Raw genomic sequence first — 21185 nt, 5'->3', positions numbered from 1 at the left:
CAGCATATGCTAAGTCAAAGGCAGAAATGCTTTGGATTGCACGGGGGCAGGGAGGGGTTTGTGGAGGCGAAGGGGATGCGATAGAGGCAGGATGTTCTTATGCAGCTCACTGCAGTATTATTGTTATTAGAAGGAATGGCTTTCAAGGGTTAAAGTGCCAAGTGTAGGAGTGTATCAGGACTCCACTGGTGGAGAGGTGACAGGAGCAGCCACTGCTGGCTCCAGCACAGGCTTTTTGAAACTAATTGCAGGGGAAGCAACCCAGTGGCGCCCAGCTGCTCCTGCAGGCTGCAGCACGGCCACCGCTGCAGCCAGAGCTGAGAGGAGGCCTGGAGAAGAGCACAGTGAGGAGGGCAGGGTGGGGGCCGGGGTGGCTGCAGGCTGCTTGGCACTGAGATGCTGTCAGAGCCACATCCTCCTGCTGCCTGTGGGCCCAGCCAGCCCCCGTCCTGTCCTGGGAGATGTGGGGTTGTCTCCTGGTCTGGGCCACTCGTGTCCCCCAGGCCGGTGGGCCCCGCTCCATCTCCCTGCTGAGGCCACTGCTGCAGCAGCCTTCTACCCGCAGCTGCTCTCTTAAGCAGGCCTCCCCGCCACCTCAGGACCTTGTGGCTACTCTGATCTTTCCATACATGATCCCCCCTCCCTTGGTGCCCTCTCTCCCCGTCCTTCCCTGAGGTAGAGGGAGATGCCCTGAGCAGATAAATCCATACCCACATGCTCGTTTGTACTCTTCTGCACGGAAAACACAGCAGCAGCACTCCATGGTTGAGCACTGCCCATGGTGTGAGCAGAATGCCTTCTGGATGTGGGAGCTGAGCTCTGTGCCAGCGGGACCCAGCGGCTGCTCCCTCCATGCAGCGGTCCCTGCTGTCACCTGAGGTTCCCAGCTCTGGGAACAGAAGCATTAAGGTGGCAGCAGGTCCCCGTACACCTCCAAGACCTCATCCTGAGCACTGGTGGTGCACACTGGGCAAAATCCTCCTGAAATCCACATGTTGCTTATGGCCAAGATGTCAGATATGTGCGCTTGTGCGTGTGGATTCCCAGATGTGCAAAACCACCTCATCCCAAGGGCTGGGCAAGAGCACAGCCGCGTGCCGGGATGCTGCAGAGGTCTCTGTGCCAGCACCCGGCCTGGGGATGGGAGGGGACAGCACGGCAGAGGAACCACCTGCACAGAGCTGAGTGTTGCTTTGTGTCCTTTCTGCTCCAAACAACACCCCCAGCCCTACAGACTGAGCACCAAAAATGTAGACAGCAAACAACGAGCCAGCTGCTCCCGTGGGATTGCATAGATCGGGGTGGGTCGTCACTCCGGCATGAGGTCCATTTGGGTTGTGACTTTCCTGCAGGTTTCTATTTACAGCAGCACTGGGAACGCAGAGAGCTGCAGATACAGTTTTCAGACCAGGTCCTCGCTGGGCCTTCTGAGCACAGTGAAAAGAGAGCATCTGAGGGAGGCTGGCAGTGCCTGCTCCTTCCTCCCTGATTGTCTGGGCTGCCAGGACGCCTTCGCTTGGCAGAGTCACAAACTCCTTGGAAGCTCCTAATGGGGATGGGGTGGATGGTGAGCAACGACAGCGCCTTCCTCTGGAGAACCAAAAGTGCTTTGGGGACATTCACGAAGCCTCACAGCATCTCCCCTGAGGTAGGGGCGGGATTGTCCCCCCAGGGGTGGCACTGAGGTGCAGGGCTCAGAGCACAGCGTCCCCTCCTTCCCACCTCAGGGAGCGCAAACCAGATGGGAGCAGAGCCTGTGCCCAAATTCTGTGCTTCTCGGGGGATGCCTGGGAGAAAGGCTGTGTGCTTTCAGAGGGCAGAGGAGGGAGTCCCAGGCTTTGCCTATTGCTCTCGGAGTGAGGATGTGACCACCATGGCCGATGGCTCTTTGGCGTGGGACAGATGAGACCAGCAGGGACCAGGGCTGCTCCACCCCCGGGGGACCAGCCAGCTCCTCTCCTCTCGATCTGGGAACTTGGAGGCAGACAAGAAGCACAGCAATGTCCTGGTGGCTCCAGCACCATCCTCACCCCACGTGGCCCAACCGCTGCGGGGCCAGCATGGGCGGGGGGAGCGGCAGGGGGGGGCACGGTGGGGCTGGGCTCCGGCAGAGCATCGCACACCAACGGGAGCCAGTTGGAAGCAAAGGGGAAGCCTGGGTCGATGCCTACTGCTACGGTTTCCCATCAGCCAGGAGAGCAGTCGGTGCCCCGTGCAGCCCCATGGCACGGCCGATGGACCCCGGCGAGCGGCTCTAATAGGGTGCAAAGACGATGGGGCCCGGCGTGGCGCGGACGTGGGCTGGAGGCGTTCGGAATAGGGCTGGTCCGAGGATCGGGGCTTGGAAGAGCGTGGTGGCAGCGGCCGGGCGCAGGGCGAGAGGCCCAGGCATGGCGCACACAGCCGTGGTGAGCGGGCTGGGCAGGAAGCGCGTCGCCAGTGTCTTGGTGAGGTGCTTCTGCAGAGCCAGCTTGGACTGCGGGAGGGAGAGGAGACCTCATGATGGCTGCAACAGCTCAGAGCAGCCCCTGCAGCAGCCCTGTGGTGTCTGCAGCAAACACAGAGCGCAGCCCCAGCACTGGGAGGCCCCGGCCCCGCACTCTGCCCCGGCTCCCCCTGCCTGCTGCTCCCTGACTCCTAGGCTGGTATTTCTACCAGCTCCCCGCCACTCCAGGCAGGGAGCCCCAGGTCTCTGCAGATAAATGTTTGGGCTCGGTTCAGCTGAACTATGCCAACCCCAGGCACTCAATCAGCTGCCAAATGTGAGCCAGGTGGAAGGACCCCAAATACCGCAGCTGCTCAGAATGCTGCTGCCAGAGGGCTGAGCTCTCCCTGTGCTTTCCGTCACAAGAAGGAAAACCAGAGCCTCCTCTCAGCTCACAGTCCTCCCACAACGGGATCCGTGGGGTGCAAGGAACAGAGGCTTTGAGAACAACAGTGTGTCTTATAGCAGGAGATGTGTCATGCAGTTGGATGTTGCAGGCAGCCAGCGGGTGGGTGATTTGCTGGGAGACAAATACCTTGAGAATACTCACTGCGAGGGCAGCGTTCTTCTGCAGCTTGTTGTAGGGGCTGTACTTGGGCTTGGGCGGCTTCCCGGCCAGCCTGTCTTTGTGCCGCCGGCTGCTCATGTGCTGCAAGAGGACGAGGGCCAAGCGATGGGCACCACGGGCACAGCTGGTGCCCTCTGACCCCCACCAATCCTGCATTTTCCACACAGCAGGGAAAACCCACAAGGTTATGGCGAACACATGCAGATTCCCCTTGGCTTAAGGGAGGGATTTCAAAGGGATGAGTCCCATAAAACCCAGGACTTAAGAGATGCTCCTCTCCCATGGGCGTCGTGCTGACAGATGCACCCCGAAGCTCTGCGTTTCCCAGGGGAAGTGCACAGCTGAGGCTCAGTGCCATTACCTGTTTGAGTTGGGTCTCGGAGTTCACGTAGATCTCGCACACTTGGCAGTGGAACGCCTTGTTCTGGATGTTGATGCTGCCCTTGTTGCCGATTCTCTTGGCTTTGTGCCCTGCCCGGGCCAGCAGTTTCCCCCGGCCGCGCCGCAGCTGGGTGCTGTGTCCTTCCAGCATGGATTTGTGCTTGGCACCTGGGGACGGAGAGGCGCTCAGCAAACACCAAACCTTCCGTCCCTCTGCAGCAAGACCCTGTCCCAACCCATCCTGGGATGCAGCAGCCCATTCCCAGCCCCTGCCAAGCTCCAGACCACAAACCAGCTGCTCCCAGAGATGCCTCCCCCCAACTCCTTCCACACGTCAGACCTTTGGAGAAATGGCTGTTTTCAGCGCGTCCGGGAGCCGCCGCCATCCCCGAGCATTAGCACAGCACCTGCGCTGCGCCCGAGCTCAGAGCGGTGCCGGCACAGAGCCGGGATTTGCTCAGTGCGGCCCCGGGGGGCAGGGAAGGCGAGCCCCAAATCCCGCACACCTGGGGGCGGCGCGCTGCGTCCGCCCCTTCCCAGAGAGGGCAGGTAATTCAAGCTCCCGCTAATTCCTTCTATTTCTTAAGGCGTTAAGCAAAGAGCCTGAGCTCGGCGCTGCGTGACAGCCGGAGCAGCAGCCTGCGAACATTTTGTTTGTTTGTTCTTCCTCCTCAAATCAGCGCCCGTCTTTGTAACCGGAGCTGACAAAAGCCAAAGGACACGTTTGCAGCTAAGCCCTGGGGCGGGGGCTGCTGGCTCCCAGCTCCCGCTGCGGCGGGGGGGCTCCCCCCGTTAGGATCGGGGCTGCTCGGGCTGAGCATCGCGTGCAGATGGAGCCGGCGCTGCAGAGACTGCGGCACTGCGGAGCTGGGGAGAGCGGGGGGGCTCTGGGGGCTCGGTCGGGGGAGCCGCGCTGTGGGGCTCATTCACTTCCCCGCGTGGCTCCCAAAAGGCCGCCCAGCCCCGGGCAGGTCCTGGCACTCCCACTGCTGTCAGGTTAGGGCTGAACTGCAACAGAATACAAAGCGGCCTCCAATCGCTTCAATAAATCTATCTGAAAAGGTCTTTAATTAAGCTACACGAACAATGAGGGAGCTTCTGATCTTGCTAGAATTCACTTCTTAAGCCGCAGCGTAGGTAAAACACCGCCGCTTATGTTTGCAAGCCACCTTAATTCAATCTTTTTAATGAAAACAACATTCATTAACTCGCAAGGCCGCGTGGCTCTGCGCGGATCCCGCACCCGGGCTCTGCCCTTACCCGTGTTGTGAGCCTCCAACTGGGACAGCGAGTTGACGGTCACCTTGCACGTGGGGCAGTACAGGTGCTGTTTGCCCTTCCTGCCCTCCTTCTCGCTGTCGGGCGCTGAGCCGCCGCTGCTGCCCGACTCGGCCGTCTGCGCCTCCGCCCCGTGTGCGGCCGAGGAGGTGATGCTGGCGGCGTCGGACGCGGCCTCGGACGGCTCGGAGGGCGGCGGGGAGCCCAGCGGGGCGGCGCTGCCTGGCAGCTCTGCGGGCGGCTGCTCGGAGCCGGGCGGCAGCGCCACGTCGGGGCTCTCGCCGTCCGCCTCCTTGGGGTCGCTGGGGGGGGCTGGCGGGAAGAGATGGAGAAGGGGGGGAGGAGAAATCAGCCGGGGACGAAAGCTCTCTTTTCCTGAACGGGGATTTCAGGCAGCAGCCCCGAGCCTGGCCCAGGGGCTCTTCTCTGCTCTGAGGGGGGGGTTCTGCCCCGGTGCTGCATCACAGCTTTCATCTGCAACAGCCCTGAGGGTGTGCGCAGGCACCTGCAGACTCAGCGGTTGGGCAGGGAAGACTTTGTTGCCACAGCCATTATCTGTGTTTATAAACATCACCCAGAAAGACCAAACACGGGGAAAGCACCAGAGCACTGCAGGGTGGGAGCTGCAAACAGGAGCGGGTGCTGCAGGGCCGGCAGCAGGGCCGGATCCCACCCACAGTCCCCAGGCAGGGGCTCAAGGCGCTCCTCCCACAGCGTGCAGTGCTGCAGGTGCAGAATTGAGTGCAGCCTCTGCCGAGCATTCCCATCCCAACACCCAGCAGCAAGCAAACACAGAACAACTTGAAACCAAAGCCACACTTCAGCTGCAGATCACTGAGCAGTGCATGGACAAGCCAGCATTGCCCTCTGTCCGCAGCCAGGCTGTGACCCCGAGGTGGAAGCAGGCCTGTGACACACTCACACATCCCCGTCCCTCCTTGCGCTCTGCAGCTGACGGCTGAGGGAAGCTCGGGCACACAGTGCTGCCCCAAGTGCGTTGGGTTCCTGCTGCACCACCAGGAGCAGCAGGTCATCGCACAGCGCTGGGGCTGCGCTGCAGCCCTGCCCATACCTGCACCGCTGGGATCCTCACCACCCTCCAGACTGGGGGTGAAGTCGGCCGTGCTGTCCCTGCCCACGGCCCCCACTGCCTTCTGCTTGCTCTTCATGGCCTCAATGGCTTTCAGCCTCCGGGCGTGCTTGTGGCCTTTGTAGTGGGCTTCTGCCTGGTTCTGAGGGAGAGACAGAGGGGGACACTGCATCGGTGCTGCAGACGGACAGAAGGATGGACAGACGGACAGCTGGATGAGGGGCAGTCCTGGCAGTGGCAGCTCAGAGAGCCCCCAGCACATGGCCGGCTGCGCAGCGCCCAGTGCCACCCACCCCTGGACGTGACACACTTGGCCAGCTGTGGCACAGAGCTGCACACACGTGCACTCAAGGCAGCACTGTGCTAAGCCACCGCTGCACTGCAAGGCCAAGATAAGGATCCCACTCTGATTAAATGCACCGAGCCACTTCTGAAAGAAGCCTTCAGATAAATGCATGGCTCCAGAAACATACAATGCACGGCAAGCTGCAAAAATAAAATTAAAAACCGCATCGGTGGGGAGGACACATCTCCCATTGTAACCCAGCGGGCATCTAACATGCAATTTACATTCACGGGCTCCTTTCTCCCAGAGAACGCTGAATAATGAAGTGCACATCGATGGGTCCACGCCTGCACCGAGCAGATAAAAACATCCACAAAGAGAGGAACCCACACACTGGTGTACTGAGCGGACACAGACAATGCTGCATTGTCGCCGAAAACAACCGCAGTTGGGCAATTTATGCAAGCTAAATCCAACGTGAATTAAGACAGTACCGCTGAGCAGCACGGATTAATTTGCTCCCGGCGCCCGGGGAGCAGCTTTGCCCACCGCATCCCGAGGGCAGGGAACGGCGGCGGGGAGCCGGGCGGCGCGGGTCCGTGGGAAAGAAAAAAGGCCCATCCAAGCGCACGGGCCGAGCAGAGCCTCATTAGCAAACACAATCGACTTCCATCAGATAACGCGGTTCGGACGGGGCCGGGCCGCAGCGCAAGTAGGTCAGCATGCAGCGGCCGCACACGGCCGTCACCCCGGGCCGGGGAACCCGAGGGAAGCGCAGCGCAGGAGCGGCCCGGGGCGCGGGGTCAGCGCGAGCAGCGCGGGGGGCTGCGGCGAGCATCGCCATTCCGCACCTGGAACGGCAGAGCTCCGCCCAGCGGAAAGCCGCTCCCCGCGCCGCTCGGTTGCCAGGCAAAATAATTAAGCCGGCAGAAGCTGACTGTGGCTGGAGGAGCAGCTCCCGCAGCGGGGCTCTGCTGAGGCAGCGCAGCCACACGGCGCCCATCTCTCCGTCTCTCCATCTCAGTGGAACTCGGAGCCAGCTCAGTGCTCCCCGCTGGGTGCAGCACCCATGGGTGCCGTGGGAGCAGCTCTGGCTCGAGCAGATGAACCACAGTCAGAGCCTTCTGCCTCATTCCCAGCCCTGCACGTGATGGAGCAGCAGCACAGATGAGTAGAACGGCTGACTATGACCTCTCTGAAGCCACTCATCCCTGCAAACCATCCCTGCAAACCAGCCCTGCAAACCATCCCCTTCTCACAGGGATGGGAGCCCTCAGGGTGTCTGGGTGGCCGGGGCAGAGCACAGCCCAGCGCCAGCCCAGCAGCGCAAAGCTCAGTCCCCAGATCTGCCCATTAACACACAGAGGGGCTCTGAGCTGCTGCTGCGAACCTCTTCTCCAGGTGCTGCTTGGATCTGAATGAGAATTCCCTTTCCAACTGTTTAATCAGTTCTCACCACAGAAGATCAACTGCGTGCAATTCATTACTGCAGGGATCAATGAACGTTTCCTTCCTCTCCTCTTCAAGGTGGTTGATTTACTCTGAATGAAGGGATTCAGGGAAGAAAAAAAACCACCCAAACCACCTGTGCAGCAGAGTGCTGGGAGGCCAGCGCAGGGAGAGCGCATCCAGCTCCAAGGAGCAGATGGAAACTGCATGAGCTGATGACACAGCTGGAGCACAAACACAGGAGTAAGGCAGCAGGGAGCAGAGCTGCACAAAATGACGGGGAGCAGGAAGACAGAAATGGGAATGGGAGAAGGGAGAGCTGCAGCCGCAGGGTCACCGCCTGGCAGAGCTGAGGGACAGCAGGCCATGGCAGCGCGACTTACCGCGGAGTTGAAGCGCAGGTGGCAGATGTTGCAGGAGATGAACTGCTTCTTCTTGAGCGGGGCAGGCACGCCAAAGGTGTGGCTGATGACGGCCTTCTGCACCGGGTCCATCTGCAAAGGGAAGCACGGGGTGTTGTGGGCCGGCACCGGGGCTGCAGTGCTGCTCTGCTGTGCTCACCGGGAGCTCCTGGCTTCCAGGAACGGCCTGGGCCCACGGATCAACCTGCGAGCTCCCTTCACATTCATGACCTTGCGTGTGCACCTTATTTCTGGCCTCTCCGCGGGGTGCTCTGTATCATCACTTTTCTATGTCTCTTATTGAACCATCCTTCACACCCCGCTGAGCTGCAGGGCCCAAACGCCCACTGATGTCTGGCAGAGGGAAGCTGGGTGTGACAGGCTGTCACTGGGTGTCACTCTGCCCGTGCAGAGCCAGTCCCCCGTCCCCACAAGGCACGTTCTGCCCGCCGCAGTCCCATTGCAGTGCTTCCAACTGCACTGCACCTCAGCAGCCCCTGCAGCCCCAGCACTTTGCAGGACACCTGCATGGGGAACAGCTCCAACGACTGCAGGGAGCTGCGTCTTTCCTCACTGCCATTCAAGGGCAGAGCGGGGGCTGCTGCCAGGGGCTGCCGTTGGGCCGATGCGTGCGGGTGCTGACAGCCCCCAGGCAGCCCCCACCATTCCTGTCCCTCCCCGGTGCTCAGCGTCATCCCTCCGCCGAGCCAGCAAACTTGTTCGAGGAGCCATAATTGTTTTAAACAAAATGCATTTATTAAGGGGGGGAAATAAGAATAAGCTCTTTGTTGGAGCGTGGCTATAATCTATAATGCAAGTATTGTTCCACTACCCCGTGGCATAGGAAGATTATCTTATCTGAGCCCTGCTGTCAGTGGAGGCCGGGGTTTGAGGCGATCGTATTTCTCTGCAGAGCTATTTAGTTGCTGAGACAGGTGCATCAGTCTTCGAGGCACATGCCTGGACAACAGAGCCATTATCAAGACCCCAAATTCCATTCCAGAAGTGAGGAGAATGGTGAAGGCGGGTGATTAATGAAGAGCCTCTTTGCTACGAGGTTTTGCTCACTTATCTGGAATATAAATGAAGAGGATTTGGGGTTCGGTGGCGAAGCGGAGCAGTCTGCAGATGGTGAAGATGCTGCTGCACCCGGCAGCCACATTGCAGCCTGCAGCTCCTTCTCTTCCAGGCACAGATGGGAAAAAAGCCCCAACCTGTGCAGCTCTGGGCTGTGGGATGGGGCTGATCAGCGGCCGTTCTGCCCCCTCCCACAGAGAAGTCGGTATTTAGTGAGGAGGGGTCCTTGCTGCTATGTGTCAGCCATTTCCTGTTAATTAACACTAAATTGCAGCCTCTCAGGGAATTTCACTTTCTGTTCTGGATGCTTTGGGTAAGGGAACCCCACTGGCGTCAATAATGGGGGTGATTGCTCTGTCCCACACATTGGAGCACCGCAGCCCCCTCTCCTTGCTGGGCCGCTCAGAGCCCTTCGCTGCTCCTCCCACCTGCCCAGTGCTCAGCACCGACCCAACCTCTGCCTCCGCTCTGCCCCACAGCTCCCTCCAGGCACTGCCGCTCTGTGCCCCCCAGACGCGGCTGCGCAGCTCCGTGGCCTTCCCTGCTCCCCACGAACGACTGCAGGCACCGCATCTCCAAAGGGCATCCGGGGCACCGCACCACAGCGCTGCCCACAGCGCCCTCAGCTCCCCCCGGGAGCCTCTGTCCTTCCCTTCGAACGGAACGCAAACACGCCATCAGCTCCTCTCCACTCTGCTCTTTCCAACCAGCAGCAGCCCCCCCCCAGGGACCCCGCTGCGTCCGGGTGCTGCGCTCCTACCGGCTCCTGCGGGCGCATCCCTGCCCTCAGCTCCGCAGCGCTACCTGGGAGCGCCCGGCTGCCGCACGCAAAGCAGAGATGGGTCGGGCACGGCAGCGCCGAGGTCCCGGCTTTATAGCCAGTCCTCAGCGACTCAGGTTGCCTTCCTTATCGCTGTGTTCCTACCGGTATAAATAGAGATCTCTGAGCCGAACTTCCTGCCGGCAGCCGAGGTCGGCGCGGGAAGGCGTGGGGACGGAGCGTCGGTTCGGGTTGCATCTTCTGCTGTCTGCAGGGCGCTGCTGGCTCTGGCGGATTTGCAGCATCGCAAGGGCTGCAAAGTGCCTTTCAAGCATGAAATGCGCCTTCTGCATTGTGCTAGGCTTTTTTTCTTTCTTTCTTTCTTTTTTTTTTTTTTTTTCCCTGTTGTTGCTTTAAGAGCTCAGTTTAGAAAGGTTTTGCTCGCTCCAGAGTAAAACATCTGCTGGGTTCATGAGAGCTGTGTGACCCGCTCCGAGAGCGCAGCTCGGCTGCAAACAGCAGAGGGGTGAGGTTACCCAGCCCTGCTGGTCCCAGCAGCACCAGCAGCCCTGGGCTGAGCACGGCGCTCACGCAGCCCGCTGTGACACCGCTGCCCTTCTGCCCCCTCCCCTGCAGCCCCGCGTGGCGCTCAGGGCTCAGCCCCGCACAGCACCGCGGCTCCGGCAGCGGCTCTCCAATTTCTTTGGGTTTTTTTTTGAGCTCTGCAGAGCACGTGCCAAGATGGGGGCAAGCAAACACTGAGCAAAACGGAGTCTGCTTCAAGTTAAATCCTGACCCCAATGAATGAAAACAAACACAGACAAAGAGCAGCCACGGCAATGGCATCGAAAAGCCCTCCCCTCGTGTGCGCCTGCCTGTCAGCACGGGGAGAGGCAGGGAAGCCGGGGTTTCAAAACGGTTTAGAGGAGCGAGGTGCCTGAGCCCCACTCGGCAGCAGCACAGATCTGGTATTTCATTTCTACGGCCGACTTTGAAGATCTAGGTGGTAATTTGCACCTTCGGAGCACGTTTAATCACAGAGCACTGACAGAAGGGCGGTGAGAATCAGTGATCAGTGCAGGGCGGGGGGGGGGACGGGCAGCCCCACGCTGGGGCTGAAGGAGAAGCAGCAGAAGCTGCAGCCGCACCTCAGCCCTCTGGGACGCACACGGCTGCCCCTCCTCCTTTTTTCCCCTTTATTTCAAAACCAAAAACCGCTCTCCACAGCTACTTTATTACTATCGATTCCGGGAGCAAACCCATCCATCTTGGTTTAGACAAACCACCTTCTTAATTTTGCTTTCTAAGAGCAGCAGATGGGGCAGGAACCAGCCGGGGGGGGGTCATTACCGCTGTCCTCTCACCCCATTCTGGCTCTGCATTTGCTCTGGTGGAGGGACAGGCACAAGGCACAGGCGTGCTGCCCTGCAATTAGGCCACAAATCACCCGGCCGAGTTGGAAGAGGGATCTTCAGGAGGTGCAGGGGAGGAGCTGCCCCCCCCCCCCGCAGGCACTCACCGTGTTGAAGTTGGGGAAGAGGTTGAGCGGGGATGCGCCGTTGAGGCGGAAGGTCAGGAAGTGTTTGATGTCCAGCGGGGAGTGCAGCGGCCGCCCGGGGATCGGCAGCGATGCGAGGAGGGGGCTGCTGTGTCCAGAGGGACCTGGGGGCAGAGGGAGAGCAGCGTCAGCATGGGGGGTACAGTGCGTGTGGAGACGGGGCACGGGGAGCACCTGAGCGCTGCAGTAGGGCGGGGGGTTACGGCCCCCGCTGTGCCCAGGGGTGGGATTCGCGGTGCCCCGGCTCTGCCCCTCCGCTGCTATATTGGGTGGAACCCCCCCGCGCCCCCCCGTGCAGCGCAGCCGCCCCCAGGCTCAGCTCTGCCGGCTGCCTCCCATCTTCCCCCGCACCATTGTGAGCTCCGGCTGCCAGGTAAAAATAGAGCGGGTATTAATAATATTCTGTTTTAAAGAAAACACCATGGGGACGGGGGGGACCTGGGGGGGACGGCAGTGCCCAGACAGCAGCTTTCCGTGCGGCCACCCCCAGCCCTGACCCCTTCCTCCCCCCACCGTGGGCTGGGATGGGGCTGAGGAGTGGAGGAGAATCAATACATCAACAAAAGAAAAAGATAAAATGAAATACATTAAAAAAGGTTTCAGAACGCTGTGATCCACAAAAGCCCATTCACATCCCACCCAGCCCCACACCTTCTCCCTCCCGCAGCCCATCTCACAGCCTGGGCTGAGGACAAGGCAGAAATTCTGGTTTTTATTTTCTTTTTTCCTGCTCCTTTTCTGCCCCATCTGTGGGGCTTTGCTCCGCTGGGGGTCACAGCTCTGTGCTCAGCCCTCCCACCCTTACAGCAGGGGAAGCAGAAAGCTCTGCTAGGAGGGGATGCATGAGGAGAGGGACGGCGGCATCCCCCGCCCACCACCCCCCAGCAGCTCTTGGTGCTCTCTGGTGGGGAGCAGGCTGGCACCAAAATAGAAATCTGAAATTCAAAGTTTGGGTGATTTTCTGAATTTCCGAGCAATGCTTGCAGCCCTGAGGGCGAAAACGACCTCTTTCTGGGAGAGCGCACGCGGCCGCTCCTTCATCTGCGCGGAGCAGTCCCTGAGTCAGCCCTGACTGCGGGGGAAATTCACATCTTGCTTCATCGGGCGTGCATTGATCGAGTTAATTCCAGAGTCACCCAGAAGGGAAATCTGTGAAACTGCCCACAAATAAATAAATAAAACAGCAGAGGCAACGAGGGAGCAGCAAAAGGCAGCGGGAACGGCTGAGCGATGCATCATTAACCTTCTGGGCCACGAAGCCGTACTTCTGCCTCACATCCCTGGGGATGCAGAGCCCCACGCTCAGGACCCGACCCCCGAGGCCCCCAAAATACAACACGGCCCCAACTGCGCCGCAGCAGCTGCTCCATGGAGGTGCTCAGAACGCTTGGCTTTGTCAGCGCGCTTTGCATTGGTTGTGCTGGTCCTAAGATGCAGCTGACATTGCGTGTAACACTGGGGCCAAGAATGGGGAGTGAACCCAGAGCCTCAGCCTCACTGCAGGCAACGGAGCAAGCGGGGTCTGCAGCTCTGCCAGCACCAACAGTGCCGGTGCAACCCATGTGCTGGTGACAGTGAGCTCAGCAAAGCCGCAGTCCCAAATGGGAGGCTAACATGGGTGGGACGGGGGGAAGGTCAGGAGTGAAAGAGATCAGGGAGCCCCAGAGCCCCCGAGATGGGACCCGTGGGGGGAGCAGGAGGGATCGCAACCTTCCATCCCCTACTGGAGCAGCAGCACCCCAGGGAATGGCAAACAGCCTCAGACAGTGCTGTGCAGCACCCGGCGAGGACTGGGGCCGTGTGGGAGAGGGCACGAGGCCATGGTGGCAATGGGAGCAATGGCAACACCCAGCAAAGGCAGAGCTGCAGCGGAGCTGCATCGCTGAAGAGGAGAAAAGAAGAAAGTAATCACACTACATGGGGACAAAGTCACCGCCAGCTGCAGTCTGCCAAAACCTCAGGGGGTCACAGCAGCAGGAGGGCTGCACGCACGGGGCAGGCAGGCGAGCAGCACAGCCACAGCTCCAGGGTGAGCAGAGCTCCTGGGCCCAGCCTGAGCTCCCAGCCCAACCCTGGGGCCCGCACAGCGCTGGGGTCACTCCCCCAAGGTCACAGGGCCGCAGCTCTCACCTTACCTTTGCTGCAGGGCAGATTCCAGCAGCAGCTGTGGGCTGTATTTTTAGGTATTAATTAGACACTCAGTTAAGGGGATTTGCTTCGGTGAGAGCAGCGGGACCTTCGGGTCTGTCTAGGGTGACACGACCTTACCCGAGGGAACGGGCACGGCCGTGGCAGGGGCTGGCAGCCCTGTGCTCAGCCGGCAGCTCCGAGCGGCACCGTCCCCAATGAGCGCCGAGTTTCTGCCTCCCCGGAGCGGGCAGAGGACGCCCGCAGTGCGCGCTGCTCCTCCTGGCGCTGCTCGGGAGCGCTCCCAAAGCGCCGACGGAAGGAGGGCAGCGACGTAATCCTGGTTCCCAGCACAAACACCAGAGAGAGGCTGTGCTCCGCTCCCCAGCTGCATTTCTGGGTGTAGCGCTGAGGACCCGCAGCACCACGGATGCCGGATGCCCTCCGAGCCCCCCGCGCTCCTCAGCACCGCCTCTCGGAGATGGGAGCCCCGGCAGGGGGCGGAAAGGCCGGGCGCTGGCGCTGCATCTCGGGGACGCGGCCCCCAAGGCCGCGGGATGGCAGCTGGCGCGGGGTCTGCACCGGGCAGATGGAGACAGGCGCTGTTCGTTCGCACAGCAGCAGTCTGGCTCCCGCTGCCCTGCTAGGTGTTCTCAGCAAATTTCGGTGGCGTCTCAAATTCCTCACCCGGGGCTTTAAAAGCTTTTTGTCTCCGGCCAAGCGTGGACTGAATGCGCTCCAGCTCTTTCCAGGGGCTCGCAGGGGAACGCACGTGAGCGCTGCCGGTGCCAGGGCTGCAGGCAGGAGAGCGGCGAGGGATGCGGCACCGCCTCGGCCCGGACTGCGGGAACACGGCGGCGGCACCGCGCCCGTCTCCTCCAGCACTGAAAGCAGCAAAGCTGCGCAAACCGGTGCTGCCCCCACCGTGCGGGGCTTCTGCCCCCCGACCCACAGCCGCAGCCCCGCCTCGGAACGGCCCCGCGAGCTGCAGCGTCACGACGACGGGACGCTTCGGAATGCTGCTTTGAGTTTGTTGCAAACGAAAATCACCAAAAGCGTCTTTTCATCCCATCCCTACAGAGACACCCCTCTAATTTAAGTCAAAAACAAAGTTTTGCTCACTTACGGGTGAGGAACGGGTAAGAGCAAAAGCAAATAAATACACCCGGGCTGAGGGTTAAAGGACCCCTTTCTGCACGGCTGCAGAGCACTCGGGGCACAGTGGGCACGCCTTGCACAACGCTGTTTTGAAAAGACAAAGGAATTCACCACGGGCTCTTTTTGGACGCCACTCGTAACTCGTTCTGTCACTGTTAGATATCTTCAAACGCTAAGAAAGTCGTGTGGGAACTGCTGCATCACGGCCTGAACCTCTGATTGACCACAGGCGCAGGCAATTCAGCTGTGCCACCGCAGCGGATGGAGCCTGGCTGCACCTCTGCCAGACCCCGCTTAAGAGCTGACTGCCAGGGGGGAAGGATCTCTGCTGGAGGTGGCTCCTCTTGGAGCTCTCTCGGTGAGCCCAGGACAAGGGAAGGCTTTCCATTCGTTCTTCTTTGGTGCGCTCAGCTGTTTAGCCTAGCTTTCCTGTGTATTTCTTAATTATAACATCTGTCTATTCATTGATATACAAAAGTTAAGGTAGATCTTTTAATATATATTTATATATATTTTTATATATATCTACATACACGTATGTACAAATGATGCATTTAAGAGTCACTTTCCTCGGCGATCACAGCATCATTGACATCATTGCTTCTGAAATGATCAGGACTCGATGCTGCTGTTGAAAGGTGGTGCTCTGTGGTGAGGACGCCTACGAGGCAGCACTGCGCCCCGCGGGGCTTCGTGCAGGGATGCACTGCCTTCCTGCATTCCTCCTCAAGGCTCCAAAATAACAAACATCAGATATTTTTGCAGAGTATTACGGAAAAGCTGCCAGGAACTGTTGTGCAAAGGCAATGTGAGCTCGAGAAGATCTGCTTTCATCTCCGATCATAAAACGAAAGCCAAAGCCCCGGAAAGCCCTGACAGCGTGGTGGGATGTGAGCCGTGGTGACACCAAGAGGAGCCCCCCTGACTGTAACGCCTGGCCAACCCAGATGTGAACTCAGGCGATGAAGGGGCGGCAGTGGGACCAGCATCTGGTACCAACGGTGGTCGGCACCTCTGTGGTGACGCCTGGGGCTGCTGTAAGGCTGGCTCCTGCCCGCAGGGCTCTGCGTCCGCTGCCCGCCAGTCACTTCACCTGGGTCTTGATGAAGCCGGACTCCCTCATGCTCTCATAGTACTCGATGGCCAGCGCAAAGTCAAACTCGTCGATGGCCGGCCCGTCGATGGCGATCTTCATGAGGTTGGAGAGCCCCTCGTCCTTGGTGCGGCGCGACCGGCCGCGCTTCAGCAGCTCCCGGCCCCTGCTGATCTTCTTGGCGAGCACCGAACCCAGCGGCAGGGCCAAGGCGATGGCTGCGAGGACAGCAAAGTCCGGGAAGAGCTCGTGCATCTCGGAGCTGCTGTAGACCAGCTTGACGCAGAGGTCCCTGAAGGACAGCTGGCTGAGGCTGAAGACGATCCGCTTGAAGAGGGGGAAGTCGCTCAGCGCCCTCTCGCTGACCACCACCTGCGAATACGCCTGCAGGAGGAAGTTCAGCTCGCTGACCCCATAGGCGCCAATGTCCTCCAGAGTCTGGGGGTAGCACTTGGGGTTGAAGATGGCCGAGAAGGAGCTGACGGCCTCCAGGACGCCGCTGGGGAACCTGTCCAGCAGGCTGCCCCGCACGCTCTCCAGGTAGGAGTCCTTCAGGTGCTCGAAGTGCCTCAGGTGCCCCGGGGAGCAGTTGGCCAACTCCACACCCTTGTAGTAGAGCCGGCTCTCGCCCTCCCGCTCGCCCTGCGGGTGCTCAGTCATGGCGCTGAGGAACTCCTGCAGGTTCTGGCCACTGGAGCCCTTCTGAGCCTGCAGGGTGGTGGCCGTGGCGGAGACGATGGGCTTCAGGATGGAGAGGTCGAAGTCCTCGATCTGGAAGAAGCGGCTGAGTTTCTGGAAGATGGGGAGGACGTCCAGCAGGATCTTGGTGAAGGCCACGAAGTGGAACTTCTTGAGCTCCTGGCAGAGGCCGAGGGCCACGGGCGACCGCTCCGCCTCACTTTCCAGCAGCAGCACCAGCGTGGGCCACGAGGAGTCGATGGCCTCCACGGCTGGGAAGATGGAAGTCCAGCAGATGGCCCTGGGGCTGCCGAGGTCAATCTCGCAGAGGTCCAGAACGCTCCACAGCTCTTGCAGCCCGCTGCTTTCCCCCGTGGGGCTGGAGTAGAGCCTGTAGATGGCGTCCACCGTGGTCTCGTACTTCTGGAGGTACTCGATGCTGAGGCTGCTGTGGGTGGGCAGCAGGGAGCTGCCGTGGGACAGGCAGTGCATCTCGGTGAGCAGCGGGCAGAGCGAGCTCAGCGCAGTGCCGGCCCCGCCGCGCCGCTCAGCCCCCAGCGATGCGCTGTGGGCACTCAGCCAGGTGAGCTTCACGGCCGGGATGCCGAAGGCGCGCAGCACCTCACCCACTTTGCCCGTCACCGTGGCGGCGTCGCCAGCCGGCAGCTCAAAGCTGCCCAGGAAGGTGGCAGAGGTCTGCCCGCTGCAGGGGGACACGGTGGTGCTGAACACGGCCAGGCTGCGCTGCTCCATTGCGTCCACCGTCTCATCCACCACCAGCCCGACAAACGGCGAGGCCTTGATGCGGTGCCGGTCCTCGTTGTGCAGGACCTTGGCCATCGCTGCCTGAGGCAGTGAAGGGTGCGCAGGGCAGGAAGGAGGGAGAGAGAAATACAAATGATCTTTAAAGGCACGTGGGAGAGGCACAGCGCCTGTAGCAAAATGAGCTGCACGGCATCCGAGCTGGGATCGCCCCAAAGGCGATGGGAGCCCCAGCACTGAGGGCAGCCACAAGCACGTGCTCGGCTCCCGCTGGCATCAAAGCACCTGAGTGTGTGCCTTCAAAGCCGAGCGCTGCCCAGGGGAATCGAAGCCCATTTGCTCACAGTTCAAGCTGCTCACTGATTCAGACAGGGATCTTAAACTCAAGTACCTAAAAATTGCACTCAAAACCACAGTGCAGATATCGGCAGATTGTGTTTTTTTAGGAGCCAGAGAAAGTCAATGGGGCGTTGGCATTTTCAAACAGCAACTTCAAACACATGCTTGAAAACGGGGTGACAGAGCACCCTGGTCCAGATGACAGCATTTCCCTAAACTGTAGCTTAAAGCACGGGTAACTCATTGCTGCAGCCCTTTGGCACAGGAGTTTGGAGAACAGCTTTCTGGTGGGACGAGCCGTGGGAGCATCCTGCCAACATCACAGACAGGCCGTGCTCCCATGCCCCCCACATTGCTCACAACTCACTGGGGTTCATTTTCCCTCTGTTCCATCCAAGTGCACAGCAACAGCACTGCGACAGCCGTTGAATCGCCCTGCAACAGCAGGTTATGTGACACTGCTGTCCGCAGACCTCAGAAGCAATTTCACTGTGATAATGCTGTGCAAGTTGTCTGTGCAAGTCAACCCCCCGCTGGCAACAGCTTTCTCTTTTCTAATTTGCTGCCTGCCCTTTCCTCTGGCTGCAGCCCAAGCGCAGTTCAGCTCTGCAGTGCTGGCCACAAGCAGCCCCTCGATGCCCACCCTGCTCCCACCCCACATCCTAAGAGCTCCGAGACCCTGCCTGCCCCAGGAGCCCACTGAGGCACCAGAACTCCACTTCTTCAGCTGCAGCTCCATCACTTCTGTGCTTTACAGGCAAAGCACGGTTGGGAGCAGCAATAAAACTTCACAGCATCCCTTCCTTCACTCCATTTTACCCACTTGGTGCAAATGCCTCTGCTTTGTGGGGAGGACTTCCTTACGTGCGCAAATGCTGAGAGCTGTGCTCCAGGCCAAGAAATCTAATGAGCACATTTAGCCAATCTGCAGCCAAGTAGCTCTTTCTATAACTAAAAAGCCTGGCAACCCCCCCAAGCTTCACTGAAAAATTAATTTGATTTTAACAGGCATGAAGCGCTTGGAAAATTAAGAAAATCCTCTCTGGCCACTCAATCTTTTTGATCACTCAGTTTAAGGCAAAAAAGGAAAATCCTGTGCGTTCCTGTGCTGACTGAAGTCTGCGCCTTCCCCCTCGGCGCTGCCTCGCAGGGGCCGCATCTCTCCATGCACGCACGCGGCCACGACCTTCAACGGCCCCACTGCTTTCTCTAGGCTCTCCATGCCCTGCTTTGTCACAGCAGGGAATGATGCCAACCAGATGCCGCGTTAACACACAAGGATGTAATATGGAGGCACCGCCTGCAGTCTGCACCAGGAGTGCTGCCTGGCTGTGCCACCCGCCTCTGGCAGAACACACGAGGAGCAGCAGGGACACGCTCCAGCTCCGCGAGGAGCGCCGGCACTCTGCACGTGAAGGCTGCTCCCTGCATCCCCGCTGCAAAAACTTTTGCCTTTGGTGCCGGTGGGCAGAGCCCTCATCTGCCTCAAACCCTCCTGTGCTGAAGGCTGCTGCCTGTGCACATGGCACAAGGAGCCGCGGGCGATGCTCGTTGCACTCAGGGTGCCGCACAGCTCCCGGTGTGGGCACTGAACCGCCCCGTGAGCGCCGTGGGCAGCCCCAACACCACGGGGATGACGCAGGAGACCCGTGCTACACACCTGCATGTCGCGGAGGCTGCCGGCATGGTAGCGCTCGCTGTGCTCGGAGGCGAGCAGCGCCTGGCACAGGTTGAACTTCTGCAGGTCCAGCAGCGAGGAGCACTTCTCATCCAGGATCTCCTCCTTGGCCATCCAATACACCGTGGTGAGGACGGCCACCTTGGCCGGGTTCACCTCCACCTTCAGCACCGAGCGCAGCTCTGGGTGCCCGCGGGCCTCGCAGGGCGGCTGCTCCCGATTGACGGCCAGCGCCTGGCGGTGCGCCCCCGACGTGACGTGCCGCAGCAGCGCGTGCCGCTGGAAGTTGTCCGTGCCCACGGTGAAGGCGTTCTCTGCTTTGCCGTGTTTGTTCTTCACCAGCGCCTGCCGACACTCTACGCAAAACATGAGTTTCCTCTCATAGTCAAACTCCAGCCAGGTAAACTCTTCCTTCCAGTGCTCATTGAAATAGCGCTTACACTTTTTATTGGAATTGGAAGTTTCCCCGGCCGGCTTTTTCCCCGGAGGCACCATGCTGCTGTGGCGGGGAAACCAAAGGCTACGGCTGAACTGAGACGTGCCTTGGAGGAGCAGCCTCTACATTTAATTGGGTAAGGAAGGTCTAGTACCACTTTCCTGGTTTGACTGGAGATGAAAGAGACACAAGGGGAAAGGGATTAGGGCCCTCACAGTGCGCAAGCTTTTGGTAATTGTTTGCTCTTGCTGGAGAACCAAAGTTGGGGGGGGAGGGGGGACACAGACATTCCACGGTGAGTCATCAGTGCAAGCCACGAAGTCAGCGCAACTCACTGAGAAGCCCGTGAGGGATTTGGTTTATTCCTACAGAACAAAACCCCCGTGGGCTGGAGCCTTTCCTACAGCCACCACAGGAAGCACTGAGATTTGGGTGTCAGAGCCCCTGGGTGCTGCAAAACATCCTTCATCCATTGGGCGAGGAAGGGCTGAGCTGCCTCCTGCCTGCAGCGCTGCCAGGGCTCCCAGCAGGTGCACAGAGCTCCACGCAATCACCTGCATCACGTAGCTGCTGGCTTTGTTCCCTCTGAGCCAGCCATCCCTGCGCAGCACGGGGCAGCTGTGGGCACCCAGGGGACAACTCCCAGCGCCGGGTGATCCTGTGCAAAGTTGCAGCATCACCCGCAAAGAGAACCTGCTCTGCAGTCTGTTCATTAGGAAACAGAAGGGGGTTCCCACGCAGAGCCAAAGCCAGGACCCGTCTTGCTAAATGTTCCCTCTGCACCTGGCAGGGCAGGCCTGTTGGCTGCTTCCTGGCTGTCTTGGCCCTGGTGGCCCCACGCAGTCCCCAACATCTGCTCCAAACCAGGCAGGCATTCATCCCAGCACCTGGGTTGTGCCATCCCTCTGACCAACGCTGCACCCACACACCCGGCCCAGGAAAAACTCCTCCCGTGGAAAGAGAAGCGCACATCTCCCAGCGATGAGCCCGGGGGGCGCAGCGCCGTGGGGCAGCGCGGGAGGCGGTGCGGGGGCTGCAGGAGCCGCGGCCACGTCCCGCCCGGCAGGCAGCGGGGCGGCCCTCGCTCAGTTACGGCTGCGCTTCCCCAGGAGGCGGCGGCGCTGGGGCTGTCGGCACCGCACCCCGCTGCTGCACGTGCTGCTCCCCCAGGAGCGCCGGCCGCAAGGAAGTTCGGGCAGGGTTGCGCTGCCAGCATCACTGCAGCGACGCTCGCGGCCCGGTCCCGCAGCCCCGGCCGTGTCCTGCGATGCCCGCCCGGCTCCGGGCAGAGCTGCTCCGAGTGCGAGCAGAGCCGCATGCAACTCCCCCGGCCCACGGCCCCGCACACTCACCGCCCTCTACAAATACGTACCATGGAGCCGCTGCCATGAGCTTTGGGGCGAGGGGGGTGGAAAACTTCCCAGAATTTGTTTTTTAAATAGGAGAAGACAAAAAAAATGCAATTAAAAAGAACAGACGAACAAACACAAAAACCAAACAACGCTAAGCCAAAATAAAAAAAAGGCAAAGGAGGCCCCGGCCGCGGGACGAAGCGGCGCAGCCCCCGCCCCGCCGGGTTCC

At 60.1% G+C, this 21185-nt stretch overlaps 3 protein-coding genes across 6 annotated transcripts in view; all 3 read right to left on the bottom strand.

The window, feature by feature from the left end:
• Window positions 1-21185, bottom strand: part of ACLY (ATP citrate lyase) — a 78651-nt gene that overhangs the window by 57353 nt on the left and 113 nt on the right. The gene's annotated exons all lie outside the window — the stretch shown is intronic.
• The window catches only part of ZNF385C (zinc finger protein 385C), a 42648-nt gene continuing 21679 nt past the window's right edge, over window positions 217-21185 (bottom strand). For 3 of the 4 annotated variants that reach the window (XM_052700314.1, XM_052700316.1, XM_052700317.1), the window contains 7 exons: window positions 11295-11437; window positions 7921-8031; window positions 5785-5944; window positions 4695-5024; window positions 3415-3602; window positions 3021-3134; window positions 217-2476 (listed from right to left, as the gene is read on the bottom strand). In XM_052700314.1, the coding sequence (XP_052556274.1) occupies window positions 2255-2476; window positions 3021-3134; window positions 3415-3602; window positions 4695-5024; window positions 5785-5944; window positions 7921-8031; window positions 11295-11437 (1268 nt within the window). In that variant the 3' untranslated portion in view covers window positions 217-2254. The remainder of the gene's footprint in view (window positions 2477-3020; window positions 3135-3414; window positions 3603-4694; window positions 5025-5784; window positions 5945-7920; window positions 8032-11294; window positions 11438-21185) is intronic. The other variant, XM_052700315.1, reaches the window with a different exon arrangement.
• Window positions 15115-21133, bottom strand: CUNH17orf113 (chromosome unknown C17orf113 homolog). The gene is made up of 3 exons (XM_052700312.1): window positions 20977-21133; window positions 19151-19774; window positions 15115-17235 (listed from the first exon to the last, which is right to left on the bottom strand). Exons 2-3 carry the CDS (start codon window positions 19661-19663, stop codon window positions 15703-15705), a joined length of 2046 nt encoding a protein of 681 aa, XP_052556272.1. The 5' UTR covers window positions 19664-19774; window positions 20977-21133; the 3' UTR covers window positions 15115-15702.

The sequence above is a fragment of the Tympanuchus pallidicinctus genome, unplaced genomic scaffold (genome assembly GCF_026119805.1).
Source record: "Tympanuchus pallidicinctus isolate F22 unplaced genomic scaffold, pur_lepc_1.0 scaffold39, whole genome shotgun sequence".
NCBI classification, from domain to species: Eukaryota; Metazoa; Chordata; class Aves; order Galliformes; family Phasianidae; genus Tympanuchus; species Tympanuchus pallidicinctus.
Note: the sequence above shows the minus strand (reverse complement) of the source record. Positions and strands in the feature narration are given on the sequence as shown.

Bases quoted from the DNA above. Each gene is read 5' to 3' on its own strand.
- CUNH17orf113 (XM_052700312.1), bottom strand. From the start codon at position 19,663: ATGGTGCCTCCGGGGAAAAAGCCGGCCGGGGAAACTTCCAATTCCAAT. The intron at 17,236-19,150 runs GTGTGTAGCACG...TCACTGCCTCAG, and splicing joins GCAGCCTCCGCGACATGCAG to GCAGCGATGGCCAAGGTCCT.